The sequence below is a fragment of the Topomyia yanbarensis genome, chromosome 1, assembly GCF_030247195.1.
Source record: "Topomyia yanbarensis strain Yona2022 chromosome 1, ASM3024719v1, whole genome shotgun sequence".
In the NCBI taxonomy this organism is placed as follows: Eukaryota; Metazoa; Arthropoda; class Insecta; order Diptera; family Culicidae; genus Topomyia; species Topomyia yanbarensis.
The window spans coordinates 177,696,686-177,713,460 of record NC_080670.1 but is presented as its reverse complement, the minus strand read 5'-3'; the positions used below and the strand labels follow the sequence as shown (position 1 = coordinate 177,713,460).

The 16,775-nt window shown below is 45.1% G+C and overlaps 2 protein-coding genes across 4 annotated transcripts; one reads left to right on the top strand and one right to left on the bottom strand.

Moving 5' to 3' along the window:
• The first annotated feature begins 269 nt into the window (after positions 1–269).
• LOC131682895 (serine hydroxymethyltransferase) lies at positions 270–3,890 on the top strand. Of its 2 annotated transcripts, none has more exons than XM_058964695.1 (3): positions 270–838; positions 1,922–2,121; positions 2,503–3,890. In XM_058964695.1, the coding sequence occupies exons 1-3, from the start codon at positions 518–520 to the stop codon at positions 3,704–3,706; spliced, it is 1,725 nt and encodes a 574-aa protein (XP_058820678.1). In that variant the 5' UTR covers positions 270–517; the 3' UTR covers positions 3,707–3,890. The 2 variants fall into 2 exon arrangements, with proteins under 2 accessions (XP_058820678.1, XP_058820685.1); XM_058964702.1 differs by lacking the exon at positions 270–838 and adding an exon at positions 1,600–1,846.
• A 9,622-nt stretch (positions 3,891–13,512) lies between these two features.
• On the bottom strand, positions 13,513–16,313 carry LOC131682882 (transcription factor grauzone-like). Of its 2 annotated transcripts, none has more exons than XM_058964679.1 (5): positions 15,987–16,313; positions 15,708–15,916; positions 14,237–15,631; positions 13,970–14,168; positions 13,513–13,901 (listed from the first exon to the last, which is right to left on the bottom strand). In XM_058964679.1, exons 1-5 carry the CDS (start codon positions 16,104–16,106, stop codon positions 13,749–13,751), a joined length of 2,076 nt encoding a protein of 691 aa, XP_058820662.1. In that variant the 5' UTR covers positions 16,107–16,313; the 3' UTR covers positions 13,513–13,748. The 2 variants fall into 2 exon arrangements, with proteins under 2 accessions (XP_058820662.1, XP_058820658.1); XM_058964675.1 differs by having other exon boundaries at positions 14,237–15,640; positions 15,987–16,312.
• Between the last annotated feature and the right edge of the window lie 462 nt (positions 16,314–16,775).

The following is a 16,775-nucleotide window of genomic DNA, read 5'->3' as shown; positions in this document are numbered from 1 at the left end:
AAGACTCCATATCAAGAAGACTGATATCTCTTTTCTTCCCCCATACAAACGAGAAGCGACAGAGGTTACAGCGCCTCTATTGGAAGAAGGGAGGAAGCTTTATGTAAAAATGTATATGTGTGTGTGCATCACTATGGAAAGTACCACCTTTACCCGCAAGTGGCGTTGCTGTTACTGTCTCCGGATTCTGGACAGAGTTGCCAGTCTTCTTGATATGGAGTCTTTGCTTATACTATACTTCACGATTTAAAAACCTGAACTTGAAACTGCTGTTTGAAACGGACAGAATTGGAGGTTATCGCTTGTGTATGGCAGAATTGTACCCTGATAACGCAAGTCTATACGGATGAAAGCGAATCGACCGCAAACATACTTTTGGTTTCATTCTCTGTTGAGTTCATGATCCTTACCGATCGGTCGCTAGTTCTGGTGCTTAGGTGCTCGGATAAATAATTACCGCGTTATATTACACAAAAAACTCACTTCAGTTTGTGTGCAGTTCGTAAATATCACAAACATGTCTGCGTCTTTGGTACGAACTGGAATCGCACCTCTCGCTCGTACCTACGGGGAGCCGGTAGGCAAAAGCATGTGTTTTTCGCGACCGATATTCGCGCTGGATAAGAAGCATAGCCGCCATGCCGGCACAAATACTACCATCGGCGCAGGCGGTAAGTGCGTTAGCACTATTTCGTCATCCACGAACCATAAACACCAGCTTCTGGGAACAGTTCAGCAGATAGCAGCCACAGTGAACGGTTTATCGGGTTTATATCGTCCCGTCAGCAGCTTCTCTTCCGGTGTCCTAAACGGTGCTACTAGAGCAGAAACTTTCAAGGTAAGTATAGGTCACCATAATCCCATTAGTGCTGTTTAGCTACCGAGTTTTGGTTCAAAATGGTTAGATCAGGAAATGTACGAAAACACGTGCGAACTTAATGTCAGTCTATGTTTGTGTTTCCTCACTCTATAACGCTAGATGCTAATTTGGCTGATAACGAGCTCGGTTGCTTACTTCATAACAACTCTGTTGAAACAAGAGGTCAAAGTGAAGGGAATCAAATGAATTGAGTTAGATTGATCAACCTATTTTCGCTGTGGGATCGTTATTGTAATTTATAAGCAGAACAAAAACTTGTCAGTTACTGAAACTTTGTTTGATACAAAGTTTCTGTAACTGACAAGTTTTCGTTCTACTTATAAATAAATTACAAATACTAGTGTTCATGAATGATAAATGCGCATTTGAAAATTTCAATATCTAAAATGTTTTTTTAGTTCAGAAATTTGGTTCAGGTTAAAAAACCCACTGTCGACCCATATGAAAAGTCGAGGAAATTTTTCAAATTAAAGTCCTGTCTTGAATTTGGGCATTTTTTCGATTACGATCTAACCTATTTTCGACCATATCCGCACTATTTTTGTGTACAAATCCATCCGTTGCAATAACAAAAACATATTTGTAATCTCTCCAGTGGACTCTTTCTGACGTAGTCATTCCGCCTAACAACAACGTCAGCGATTGGTAACTTGGTTTCAGAGATTTACGTATACCGAGCAAAACTATATAAACAGCATCGATCTGTCCTTGCAGTGATAAGAAGGGCTCGTTCATTTAGTATTATTGATTCCCTATCAAGCTCTCGTAAGCGCAGCTAGCAAAAACAGTAAAACTTGAGTGATAGCGTGTTACTACTAAATAGAAACTAGTAGCTCAGTTACTCATTCAGCTGCAAACTACCAACGAGAACAGTGCCACGGAGAAACTAGCTATATGTGTGATAATTTGAATTTGATTTGTGAAAAGTACTTAAGCCTGCAAATGTCTTCTAATTCTCGTACTAAAGTAACTATTAACCTGATATCATTTATCAATTATAATAAAACAATTTTTTGTTCTGCATTCCATGCCGATACACAGATGTCCGCCAATGCCAAACTGCTGCACGAAAACCTTTGGGAGTCCGATCCCGAACTGATGACCCTAATCCGGAAGGAAAAGAAACGCCAAATCCAAGGGCTGGAGATGATTGCTAGCGAAAACTTTACCTCGCTGTCGGTGTTGCAGTGTCTGAGTTCCTGTCTGCACAACAAGTACTCCGAGGGACTACCCGGACAGAGGTGAGAAGAGTGATGTAGTTTAATCATGATCATAATAATCTTAATTCGCCTGTAATAGGGGCACACAAACGCCAAGAAACAACCGTCAACTCTAGGACGCAAAGTCATTGATAGAACTTTAATTAATTGTAAGACTATTTTAATCGATCTTGTTTTTTATATTGAACAGTGTCTGATGTTTGTTTATGCGACTTGTTATGATGCCCACTAACCTTCACTGCAATAGCCAGGTCATAACTTCCTACAAACCTCGATCATACGCTGCTTATCAGTGTCTGCATCACTGTCGCGAGGGGAAAAGAACAAGCAAAAACTGTGCAAAACATAACACTATAACTTATCGTCAGAACTAAAACATTGCTTTCTTCCCCATTCCGACAGATACTACGGTGGCAACGAATACATCGATGAGATCGAAATCCTTGCACAGCAACGGTCCCTCGCAGCGTACCGGCTGGATCCGGAGCAGTGGGGTTGTAATGTTCAACCTTACTCCGGATCGCCGGCAAACTTTGCCGTGTATACCGGCCTTATCGAACCACACGGTCGCATCATGGGACTGGACTTACCGGATGGTGGCCATTTGACGCACGGTTTCATGACGGCCACCAAGAAAATTTCCGCTACGGCTATCTTTTTCGAACCGATGCCGTACAAGGTCGATCCAACAAGTGGACTGATCGATTATGATAAACTGGAGGAAAGTGCAAGAAACTTCAAACCGAAGATCATAATCGCCGGTATTTCGTGCTACTCGAGATGTCTGGACTACAAACGCTTCCGGCAGATTGCTGACGCGAACGGAGCTTATCTGTTTGCGGATATGGCACATATTTCCGGGCTTGTAGCTGCCGGAGTTATTCCGTCACCGTTCGAGTATGCTGACGTAGTCAGCACGACTACGCACAAATCTCTACGGGGTCCACGAGCCGGTGTCATATTCTATCGGAAAGGTGTTCGCAGTGTGAAGGCGAACGGAGATAAAGTTTTGTACGACATCGAATCTCGTATCAATCAGGCAGTGTTCCCAGGTCTGCAGGGTGGTCCACACAATCATGCCATCGCTGGAATTGCCACCTGTATGCAGCAGGCCCAAACCCCCGAATTTAAAGAATATCAGGTTCAGATAATCAAAAACGCACGTGCATTGTGCGACGGTTTGCTCCAGAAAGGATACAGCATTTCTACCGGCGGAACCGATGTCCATCTGGTGTTGGTGGATCTACGTCCCGTCGGAATCACCGGTGCACGTGCCGAGTATATACTGGAAGAAATCTCCATCGCCTGTAATAAGAACACCGTTCCGGGTGACAAGAGTGCACTAAACCCATCCGGCATTCGGCTGGGAACGCCGGCACTGACGACGCGAGGACTCGTCGAGTCGGATATGGCCAAGGTTGTTGATTTCATTGACCGTGGACTGAAACTATCGAAGGATATTACGGCAGTTTCCGGACCGAAACTGGCGGACTTTAAGCGCGTACTGCACGAGGATCCAGCTATCAGCGCAAAGGTGCAGGCACTGAAGAAAGAAGTGCAGAGCTACAGCGAGAACTTCCCGATGCCTGGGTATGAGGACTATTAGAGGGATGTAAACGTCAGCATTTAGAGTGTTGAATTCGTGTTTCAAGTATGTAATTATAACTTCATTGAAACGAGCTTTTGCACGACTCTTTCCCTTTTTTATTATTTTTTTTCGAAGAATTTTCCAAAAGTAGCCTGCAGGCGTGAGTTTTCGAACGGAATAATAAATATATTCATTCAAATAATTCCTTTTGTTTACACATTTATCGTTAAAATAGAGAACAACACCGAAAATTCAACTGCTGAATTGTTTTTTAGCATCTTACTAAATGCCCAAGCGACCAATATATGGACACATAATCGAAAAGAAACTAAAAGCTGCAACAACTCAGCCTCAGTAAATAAGAAGGTCAATCTAGGAGTCATCTATCAAACATTATGTGATCAGATCCACACGCCTCCTCTCTATTTCAAATGGATTGTTTTTTCAGTTCTGCCGGCGTATTTTTGGCAAAGGGGAAACTTTTCCACTGCCACCACTATTCAGGTCATCCTTTGTGGCTGCCCCTGTTCGCTCTACAGGTTACGAATTGCCCGAATCCAATGTAGTTGGAAGCGAGCTGTTTGTCCTTCCTTCGCTTCCTTCAAAGAAATAATACTGCGCAGTGGCAGAGAATATGTTCCGAGCTCTCGGGCTCATAGTTGCAGAATCGACCTGAACTTTTGCCAATTTTTTCTCAGGTTATACTTGGCAGGACAATGTCCTGTTAATAGATCCGTAAGTCGAAATGTTAGATCCATTCGTTTTTTGGTTCTCGTATCTAGATGTATAAATTTCTTAGTTTGTCGCGCGCTGACTACGTTACACCAGTCACTGGCCCCCCGAACCTACTACGTCTTGGAAAGTCTTGCTAGGATGTGGCGGGTTTGGGGCAGCATTAAGCTCTGCTAAACCTCTAAAAATGCCATAATTACGAAAGCAGCTCCGACGAAGTGAGTCTATGCCGCTTCTGGTAAGAGCCTTAGATTTTAGAAATCAAAGATCTTAGGAGTAAAAGCATCCTAGCCCAACCGGCACATCAGAATCAACGATTACCGCATACTGGTCATTACGAACAACAACCGACAGGACACGCACCACGAATTGGACGGCGACTTTGGGCTGACAGTCGTACTGTTTTGCTCTCTCAGTAAGGAACGGTGACACCGTCTTGAAACGGTGAGTGGGCCAACGGTGCGACTACCTCCGTCCCGGTAAAACCTGGGCGAACCTACAGGTACGTTCGAACCTCGTCACCAGACTTGGTGGTAGTAGGTTCAGCTGTAGCATTACTGATTAACGCTGATCCGATCCCCATGAAGAATCGTGTTCAACCCTCCTCACTGCGTGTATAGATAACCAATGGATCACAATAGGCAACTACGTACAACGAGTTGAGATTGCGGCCTGGAATTAAGACCCACCAGCAGGGAGACATCGTACAAAAAGAAATGTGATTGTAAAGGCACTCCGAGCAAAAGAAGGAGGCCGCGATTACGCTTGCAAGGAGTGGTAAACTGCAGAGATCACCGGTAGCCACAGCGAGTACCGGCAGCGCCTTGGTACAGAGTGAGCCACGAGGAAACCAACGGGAGATGGGTTACTGAATGGAATGTTCACCCTGACATCAGGTGGCGACACCACCCAGAATGACTCACATCTTAGAACGTCGTACTTGACGGAGGTAAGAAAAAAGATCGACGAGCTCCATGAGTTCACGAAGGACAAGCACAATATGCACACCAACATCAGGCAGCTAGTACCTAGTGACGAGTATTAAATCGGCCGTAACAGCTACTGAACGCGAGCAGAAGGCACTCTTATTGACAGCTGAATCATCTGCAGCCACAGAACACGCGACGGCAGAAACTGATGTGACAGCGAAGAGTCACCACAATATTCGCTCGGAGAAACGAGTGAGGGACACGACGACCCACACAGGATCCAAAAAAGCAGAACAGTGAGCTGGAGGGCACCAGCGACCAGAGGAAGGTTGGAAAAGATCGTGGCGGGTGCATCGTGGGAAGCCAGCAGGTGACGCGGGAGGAACGGACAATAGGAAGAAAAGAAGAAGGAACAAGAAGGGAAAGACAAACGAAAGTCTCTTCGCGAGAGGTACAAGGGCGATGCACTGATCATCGAAGCGAACGATAAGACATCCTACTCCGCTCTTTTTAAGAAACTGAGAGAGAACCCAGTGCTGGCAGTTGGGAGAGAATGTTGCTAAAACGAGGCGTACTCATAAAGGCGAGATGATCTTCGAGCTCAAGAAGGATCCATCAAGAAATTGACCTACCGCGAGCTCGGTGCTAAATCCTTGGGAAGCGAAGCGAACGTGAGAGCCCTGTCGCAGATTGTAGTCGATTGCAATGGTCTAGACGAGATAACGTGTAACCCGTCATGGGGACAATTTAGCACTATGGAAATATACCCTTTTTTGTGTACAACACTCCGTAGAGTGTATTGTTTATGTAACATAATGCTTACCACTGTTCCTTATGATCGTTCACTTTTTCTTGTATTTTTTTTTTATTTTCGGGTTTGTGAAAAGTCTTGTGCGTGCAGATAGTTGTAGAAAATGTTGTTGTACATTTGTATATACATGACATAGGGCTTAGATAGGCCACCGCTCTCCTCTTGCTGCAATAAGTGTGCTGACTATGCTGCGCTTGCGCATCGGGATGACAGTTATGAGGCGGGGCGGTTGGACGATTTTGTTTTGGTCGTGAAGAAGGTAACCATCGTGAAAAAGACAGATAGTGACAGACCACGGTGAAGAAAAGACGTCCTCGGTAGGCAGTTTCGGGACAGTTGACCGCCACAGAAACAATTTAATGAAGTGCCCGTGTGTGACAGAAGGATACCCTTCAAAGCTACCGGTTCGTAGTTTGAGCGCTCGTGAGACTTGTGGTGCCGGATCGCCACCAAGGGAAGCTAAGTGCAAAGGAGTTTTCGCTTCTCCAACTAACCGTTAAGGCTCCGACGCACCCGCTCTGGCTGTAGAGGATAAATCGAACGAGCCTTGCTCTCCTCTACAGGTAACAGTCGAGGAGAGGGAAGAGCCAAGCTCACCTCCCCAGCTAATTGTTAAGGACCGGTGCCGAAGCAGCCAACGTGAATAAGGAGAACTCGACCATTGTTGTCCCGGCCGGCCGGAGAAACCGCTCGCAGCAGTAAATTACCAGCAGCATCAGTGAAGTGGAGAATTGGATGAAATAAACACCGTAAAATTTATTTGTTTGTTTAACTTTTTTTGTTTGTATACGAAAATCCGAAATTCTGATAGAAGCACCTAGGCCGCCCTGACAAGAAGGGTCCGCCGGGTAAACAAGAACCCGAGTAGTGACCAACCGCTACTTACAAATGACCGTAGAAGAATTGAAGGGTGCACTGATTGAGCAGTGCAAACTGGATGTACCAACCAGGGATGCCACATTGAAATCAATGATTCGGTCAAAAAATCTTTTTACCACTTGTGATGACTAAAACACAAAAAAATCTGTGAAAATCCGTGTTAAATTTCCAAAAAATCTGTGAAAAATCACAATATTTCTAAAAAATGTGTTTCATCAAAATTCCGAAAATCTGTCGTCTGTAAAAAAATCAAAAATTGTGAAAAAAAATCTGTGACATTACAGAACAATCTGTGAATACGGTAACCCTGGTACCAGTGACTATATGGATTAGGAAATCGCAAGGAGTGCCTCAAACGGCGGCGATTCGACTACCGGTGGTCGTTGCCACCAAACAGGCGGAGACTGGCAAGATAAATCGGATGATTGGTTTGCTCGCTGAGAGTCGCTGCTCGAGTTAACAAGCAGATGGAGCGATGCTTCAGGTTCTTGGACCTCGCACATCAGGCGAGGAACTGATCCGTACAGGTCTACACTGTGTAGAAAATACAGTTACAATATCGTCGACAATAAATAAATGGAAGAAATTCCGCCGCCCGGGAACTCTCCATCGGCGTAGACTAGGTCCACCGCCTGGGCCAGTTGAGTAGTACGCGACATAGTATCAGGGTCGGGGCGCCAGTAAACCGGACGTCGGGCTTCACCGGAATCGCCGGACCGACCCCGACACCCTCCCGGGTAGACCGTGAGTCGGCTATATCCACCACCGGGGATTAGGGCGAGTAGATCGCCACGCTCCACCCGGAATGACTGGACAGACCTTAGCACCTTCTGGCTGGCCCGTTGAACAGGTTAGGTCCATCGGCGGGACTAGATCGAGTAGATCGTTGCGAAGCGAGGAGCTAAATGGCTCAAGGAAACGAACATTGGTATCGGGAGAAATCTACCTGGTAGATTCACCACCCTGGACTATCCGTCTATATCTTGTAAGTTTAATGTAGGTTGAACTCCCTTGATACATACATTGACATCATTTGACGAAAGTTATTCTAGTAGGTACTCACCTCTGGTTTATGTTTCCGCAGTACTTTAAGAGAGCATCGATTTCAGAAGGCGGGGCAGTATCCGTATCGCCAGTGAAGTAGGCAAATGCGATCACAATCTCCTGCTTCCTCTTAGCTGTCGATGCCTCCACTGTTATTGCAACGACGTCTCGTTGAATAAATCCTGTAAAATTGGAGAGAATTTTATTTTCTTGTTTGTCAAAACTGCAGCTCTTGGAGTTGGCTAGTCTTTAGAAAATACTAACTTGTGAGCTGAAGAATTAAAACCAAAGATGTTGTGTTTATTTGCACACGGCTCCTGCATAAGAGCAATGTCTAAGCGCTCTGTGAACCTCCGGCCAATGACGCTTGTGACACCTTTTGCGTGATAAAAGTTCACTTGGATGAACCGAATTGTTTTAGTGTTTATCGGCCATCGATTTTAGGGACTAATACTTTGTCGCCTCTATTTTACCGACGGCTAGTCACATACAGTGTACTCTCCGACATTCCAGTGGCCTTCTTTGGCTCTTTGCGCACCTTCGCCTACAGGGGATTTCCGATACTCTCCTTGCGTATAAGTTCGTGAGCCTCATACGGAAGGGCGCTTTTGTGTAAGAATTTATTCAGTCATTTAGTTAAAAAACAAATACAAAAAATCAGCGAATTCAGTAGTTTTTTTTATTAAAAACATTATTCAAAAAAACGTCAATGAATATTGGAGAAAGTGCCCTGATCAGCCGTACGACGCAACTTAGTCGCGATGCTCTCACAAGAGCGCTAGACGTCACTGACGTCCATCTTTCCGATACAATTCTGGATCCTGGTGGTTAACTGCTTCATATCCTTGGCCCGCCAATTATTTTTGTACACTAGGGCACTGAGGGAACCGAAAAAATTTTCTTTGGACGGCATTGGGGCAAGTTGGTCGGGTCTTTCGGCATGTACGGTATCTTTATCTGCTCAAGATATTCCAGCGTCTACTTGGCGTAATGGAAAAACGCCTTGTCCGGCCAGAAGCCGTACTTCCCATCCGCAAGATGCTTCTTTAAGAACGGCAGAATATTTTCTCAAGATGCTCCTCCTAGTACACTTGTTGATTGACGGCCAGACCGTTCGGCTTGAACCACGACTTTGAAATCGCTCTCTCCGATATGGCGACACAGCATGTAACCCGTCAGGGTAACAATTTAGCACTGGGTGGAAATATACCATTTATTGGGTATACACTCCGTAGAGTGTATTGTTTACATAAAATTAGACTCACCGCTGTTCAATATGTTCGTTCATGTTTTGATGTAAATTTCATTTGTTTTTTTTATCCATGAACGTTTTTGTTGACATAGCTAGATTAGATAATTTTTGTTGCATGTTTGTGAATTAACAGTAGAGTTTAGATAGGCTTCAATTTTCCACTTGCTGGCAAAAACGATTGCTGAATACGCTACTCAGCGGGTGACAGCGACGGTGGTGGTGGAAGGTGGAGTGGCATATTGACATCGACCAAGAGGTAGCCATCGGAGTTAGCTTCGAACCACGTTTGTGAACAGTCGTTTTGTGTCTCGATCGAGATAGTTTTTTGAAGATTCACGGCAGTCCGTGTGTGGTGAGCAGAAATATCTGCAAAAGTGTCTGCCTGTGGTTCGAGTGCTCTTGTGTGGTGCTAGATCGCCGTTTGTGGGAAGCTAAGTGTAAAGGAGCTTTCGCTTCCCCGGCTAACCGTGAAGGATCTAGAAGCACCGATCCGCCCTCGCTGGGAAGGATAAGCCGAACGAGCCTTGCTCTCCTTTCCAGCTAACAGCCAAGGAGGGCGAAGCAGGTAGGACAACGGATCCGCTTGGGAAGAACACTGCGGTGTCTTCCGGGATTCTTTGCGGGGAGCAAACGAATCCGGTGATTCGTCACCATCGTCGCTAGGGAGGTTCCAACAAACGAGCCACGCTCACCTCCCTAGCTAATTGCAAAGGACCGCTGCCGGAGCAGCAAACAATACTCCAAGGAGAACTCGGCCGTTGCTGTCCCGGCCGGTCGGACGAGACCACCCACCTTTCCACCCAGCAGTAGCAGCTCAACAGCAGCAGCAGTGGAGATAATCAGAAGGAATAAACACGGTAAAATTTAGTTTATTTGTTTTTCCCTTTTTGTTTGTTACGAAAATCCGAAATTCTGTAGAGGCACCTAGGCCGCCCTGACAGGAAGGGTTCGCCGGGCAAACAAGAACCCGAGTAGTGGGCAAACCCCTACTTACAAGCATAACTTTTTTTTTCAAATTTTTGCTTAAACTTATATTTTATTTCGGGGGGGGGGGGTGACCGACTTGTCGCTGGAATAGTAGCTGTCATTTCCTGGAATGTGGGTCTTCCAGAGCAGAAAGTAACTTTCGTCGTCCAGCACGAACGACGTTCCGCGGTAGTACTTCGTCATCCACCGGCACTGCGATTTCACGATCGCTATCTGCTCGTCCGTGTACTCGAGGAATCTAGTCTTCTTCCGACAGTTGTTGTCCTCCATCTTGAGGGTTCGGTGAATTAAACTATGGGAGCAGTAATATTTTCGGCCAGTATCACGCAAACTCGTTCCGTTCTTGTTGTCGAACAGCTTTTTCAACGCTTCCTTCTTCTTCTTTGTGATTATCTTCGTCGGAAGGCCGCTACCGGCCTTCCGCTCCACGCTCAGGGATGTGGTAAACTGTACTCCCGGGCACGTTTTCGCTTCGAAAGTGGTTTACAGTACTTTTTTACACGATGACCATGCGTTTCGTAAAACCGTACAACACGCTCGCAGAGTGCTTGCTGTTTCAACGCTATCTCGATTGACCTGACAGCACCCCATTTCTAGGGAGTTCAGAGAGCAATTCTTTTGGAGAGAAAAAGGATTACATTCTTTACTTTAATTACAGAAAGGTATTGAAATTATTCTCATTTTTTATTGAACACCTGTTATATCTCGTAGGACGGGCTGCCTCCGATTCACTCGTTACCGTTGTTGCAGGCTTGCTGTGATCAGAAGTCCGTCGTAAGGTTTCCGTATCGGGTCACCCACAGGAGCTTTTTTCAGTCCATACTTGCATATAGTTCTTCTACATTCTGCGATAACCGGAGCACCCTTCAACTGGCGCATTCTAGCCTTTCCGTATACGCTGGTTGTGTTGCGAGTATATTAGTTTAACTGAAGCCTCCTCTACCACCAACGGGAGCTCTACCATTTTAAAGACCGCGCTTCTATGTAGAAGTTGTCGTTCTGATTCTACACCAGGCGGAGGATGTTCTTATCGGACCTGTCGATGCTGTCGGGAACATATCAAACGTAATACGCTTGTTTTGAAGTCTGCAACACTCCAACAGCTTCCAATGAAGCACCTTCCTAGGGCTTCATCGCAGCCGTGACATCCTGCAGTCACTTAGATGTATCTTTGTCTGCGCAGGCGATTTCGAGATACCCTTGTTTGTAGGTGCAGTTCCTTGTCGTACTTTTCAGTCAATTCTACGGGAGTCAAAACGGTTCGCTTCATGGTTCGTGTTCTGTTGATTTGTCAGGTAGGTAGAATAATTGGAGAGACGTTTGCCGTTGTCGGGGGTTGGAGCTGCTACGTTCCGAGGCGATCAGTTTGCCAAGTCGTCCGATAAAAGATTGGCGAGCCACTTGATTCGCTACTTCGGTGCTGGTTCTTGAGCGTTTCTAGATAATCTGTTTGCCACTCCGTTCGGCAAGGGTATCAGGAAGTCACTTGACCCGCTGCTTCGGTGCTGGATCTGGAGCGTTTCTAGGCGATTCGTTCACCACGCCGTCTGGTAAGGGAATCGGGGAGTCACTTAACCCACTGCGTCGGTGGTGGACCTGGAGTGATCCTAGGTGATTCGTTTGCACGCCGTCTGTTAAGGGATTCGGGGGCAACTTAACCCGCTACTTCGGTGCTTGTTCTCAAGCGCTTCTAGACAATCCGTTTGCACCCCGTTCGGTAAGGGAATCGGGGAGTCACTTAACCCGCTACTTCGGTGCTGGTTCTCGAGTGCTTCTAGATAATCCGTTTACCACACCGTTCGGCAAGAGAATCGGAGAGTCACTTGACCCGCTGCTTTGGTACTGGATCTGGAGCGTTTCTAGGTGATTCGTTTGCACGCCGCCTGGTAAGGGATTCGGAAGCCACTTAACCCGCTTTTTTTGGTTGAGACGAACCACTGCGACCAGTATTAAGATCTACTGTGGTACCCGCTACTTCGCTGCTGGTTCACGAGCGCTTCTAGACGCTTTGTATGCTACGTTGTCCGGTAAAAGAATCAGAATTCTTCATAAACCATTTTTTCTTTTTTTGTTATGTTAATCTCTTCATTCCTAAACTTGGATCTCGTATTGCTTGAGCTCTGCTCCATGACGCATACCGAACAGCGCGCATCGAGTAGCATTCAGCTGTTCATGGCTGAGAGAATTCGTAGGGTACCCAACCGGAATGATGGCTATCGAGTATGACTGGGCCATTTCGTTGAAAATTGGACACAGCTCAGTTTTTAGTGTCTGCTAGTGTCAGTTTAGTGTGTCTGTGTAGGACCCGACCCCTTGACCTTTTTGATTGGGGTTCCTTCCTGCACCCACTATCGTTCGATGATTCATAGTCCGTCGCACTCTGTTACTTGACTGGCGCCTTCCCTATCGGGATATTCGCCAATTCTAGCGCTTCAACGGGTTTGTGGTCGTTTCTCAGCAGCCACCAATAGCGTTTCTTCGCTGCTCCCCCTAAGTGACGAGTTCCTCGTATTCCTTTTGTTTTATTCTCAGAGCCCTCCGACTTAGTAGTTAGTACTCTGTTATCTCTCCATTTGACGGCACAGTTAGTCGCATTTTACGGCATGGAAACAGAAACCCAGTGGGTCAATTCTTTGCTGAAATACTGCGAGAGGTTTTAGCCGCCGGATACCACACGGCAGCTTATCAAACTTGTTGATCATTGACTAGAAGTCATCTTTATTCTACCCACCTGGTAGACACTCGTACACTCGCTCTAATTGTCGGAAGGTGTGGCTAAGAATATGACCTGGAGTTTCGCAGTTTATCGCATTCAAAGCCTGCGAGTTTCAGAAACTGGTCCTCCTTGTTCTGTTCTGAAAATTCATCTTTGTACTATAAATATTTCGTTGCCAAGCTATTTGTTTGCTTGCTTTTCTTATATTACTGACCCGGTCAGACCTTGTCTCCCGTTTAGGTTATGTTCACTCGTCTTCGGAGTGAAGACTTAGTATCTTTTTATCCAGACTCCACCAGGTGATGTGCAATCTACATGATCTAAATAGTCACCTGTCACTTTGGATAGCCTCGTCATTGGAGGCAACTGGTCGCTTTTGAATTTTGTTGAACTCGCTTTTTTACCTGTTTGTGCTTTATGTTGTTTTGATTTCCCCCGTCGCCAATGTAGTTACATATAATGTAAGGAAACAAATTCGAATGTTTTAGCACGACGTTTATTCAGAAAAAAATATTGTGAAGTCTATTTTTCAAAGCGGGTTGTTGAGACTTATTCTGACTGCTTAACCGCCGGACTTTCAGCTCATTGGCCTGGATGTGCAGGTAGTTAATCATCACAAGTTATACTCAAAGTATAGCTTGTAGTACATATTTTCTCAAGATCGGTTGTTTTTTACATGGCTTTCCTTAGAGAAATCAAGTACCATTATTTCATCGTTTGTAGTAACGTGTAGCAACCTCCTCGGCCCATTGCTCCGCATGAGCGGTCTTTTTGTGGCTGTACATATTCGAGCTGGAATTGGACGTCCGCGGACAGTACGGACACTGGTACAGCACTGCTCCTGTGTGAGTTGCTTCGTGTTCCTGAAAAAACACCCTAAAAGCTAGAAAACCAATCCAATCATCACAACAAAGCCATTCAAATACATTACCTTCAACCGCAACGGTGTCCGACACTCCTTGTCACAGTACGAACACTTCAGCATGGGCCGCTTGGAATGATGGAAGTTTTTGTGTCCCATCAGGGCGGCTTCATTAACGGATTCTTTGCCACAGATATCACACTTCACTGGTCCACCCGTATCGTAACAGATTCGCTTGTGCTTCGAGTAACTTCCCTTGTTGATCAACCTGTCGAAAGTAAATTAAAGTATTTAAATCAAACACCCCACCATTGTAGCAAAAACTAAAAATCTTACCACTTTTTACACTTCTCACACTGCATCTTCAAACTCGCCAGTCCCTCCTGTGTATGCGTCAGTCGATGCTCTTCGAGTGCTCCACGATGAGCGAACCCCTTAGCACACACATCACACACCCAATCACATACCGCACCGTGCTTCTTCTGCTGGTGGACTCTCAAGTACAGCGCATTAGAATATGCTCTGTTGCACAGCTCACAGAAGTGACTCTTTTGTTCCTTACACAAATGAGTGTCCATGTGCTTTTTAAGCAGGTAATCCTTGACAAATGCATCCCCACAAATTTCACATTTAAACGGCCTCTCGGAAACCGGCGTGTGAATTCTCCATCTATGACTCTGCAGCGCGGAACTATCTGCGTAACTTTTCCCGCAAATCTCACACCGGAAGTGGTCCGGATTCAGGTGTCGCAAACAGTGTTCGTACAACTGTTCTCTACTACCGAAACGGCGGTCGCAACAAATCACTGCATAGTATTTGTTGCCGTGCTCTTTTAGTGCATGATATACCAACTTTCCAAACGTTTCCCCCAGGAAACCACACTGGGAACAATTCAGCGAGACAGTTTCCCGGATAAGCTTATCTTGCTTTGCGATTTCATCTGCGCGTCGTTTTGCCTTGGCCGTAGCCGGGTTCTTTGTCACCGTCTGCTCTTGAACAGCTTGTTTCGCCTGACGATTGTGAGTTATTATGTGATTTCGCAAATTTTGCACCCTCAGGAAATATTTATTACACACCGTACAGTAATGGTTCTTTTTTTCAACCACCTCGTGCCACTTGATGTGACTATTAAGCAAATATTCTGCCGCGAATGCTTTCGAACAGCGGTCACACTTGAACCGTTTTTGCTCTTCCGGAGTGTGAACCAAAACCTTGTGTTTTTCGTAACTATTTTTATCTTTGAATGTGCACTTGCATTCTGGGCACTGTGTAGTTTTACCTTTAGCCGGTTCGTGCTTTTTCAAATGGGTCATCAATCCCATTTTCGTCGACCACTTACGATCACAGCAGAAAACGTATCCATTCGAATTGTGCACCTTTCTGAAATGTAGCCGCAGTTGGTAGAATGTTTCAAACGTTTCGGCGCTGGTGCCAGCATCCGGTTCGGAACACTTATGACAAGTAAGACTAATGCGCTGCCGTATCAGTGTGTTCAGTTCGTCGTCTTCTTTCTCTCGTTTTTTAGTCTGCTGTACTTTGGCTGGTCGTTTACCAATAATCCGTTTGCTTCGTCGAGATGCAACGGAGCACTCGTCCGGTTGTACTTGAGAATCACTAGAATTGGACTGATTGCCCTCGCTCAGCACTTGATCGGGCGCTGCACAATCAGTTTCGTTATCTTCTTCAGTTTTGGGATCAGCGCTGGGTATTGGCGTTTCAGTTTTGGATTCACTGCAAAGGCTAAATTGGTAAATTTATATAATGTGTTGATATTATATATTAAAATTGGCAGACCTCCAGAACCTACCTATTGTTCTGGGTTTCCACACCGAGCACATCCTCTTTCGGTTCCGCTAGAGCGTCGTCATCCGACGCAGTAAAATGTTCTTCCATCTTGACCTCCACCACCAGAGATTGGAAGCTATGTACTTTCTCCACCTCGCAGTAGAATTTGTGGAACTCGTCAATTTTCTCCCAACAACTGGTACATATGGATCGATCTCGGTACTCATCTTTCTATGAAACATAGGATGATCTATTGAGTTTGTCGAATACGAACGAAAGAAACTAATACTGTACTGCATACCGTAAACCAAAAATGTTTTACAAATATTTCCTCAATGCTTTCGTCGTTGCTTTGGATTGGTAGGGTGCTGTCTGTCTGCCGGAAACAGGTGAAACAGTTCTCTAGCTCTCCCTTGAACATATTATTGTTGTTTCGAATTAAGGAACTTTCACAGAGACAGTTCACTTGAGACAGTGTAAGCTCAGAATACGTTGACCTGATATACAATGTAAATTAATAGATTATCCTATCCAATAAAATTTCAAAATTATGTTGAATCAAATGGGAACCAACGGGAAGTAACAAAACGTAAACAAATCCAGTGACTAAGGTGACAGATCATACATCACCACCACACTACCAAGATGATTAAAATAAAAAGGTGTGAACATTTCTCAAGTACTTATTCAAAGGTCCTAATTGGCATACAACTCGATGTAAAAAAACATCGTTAAAGTTTCAAAAATCCTAAAAAATCTTGTTTGAGATCAAATCTCGACAAACATATGATTACGGCCTAAAAGCCAACTGTCACAATCCACTTTGAATGGAAATTCCGGACAAACCGTTACACGCCAATCACAGATGTTGGTAGTAAACGAAAGAGAAAAGTTTCCTCTTTCATAAACTGTTGTGAACTGTGTTCGACTAGTAACGGTTTGTCTGGAATTTCCATTCAAAGTGGATTTTGACAGTTGGCTTTTAGGCCGTAATCATATGTTTGTCGAGAAATAGGTGTTTTGTTGGAATAATTATGCCACTATATTCAGTTCACTATCAAAAGTTTAAAACCCCAGTTCACGGTATTAC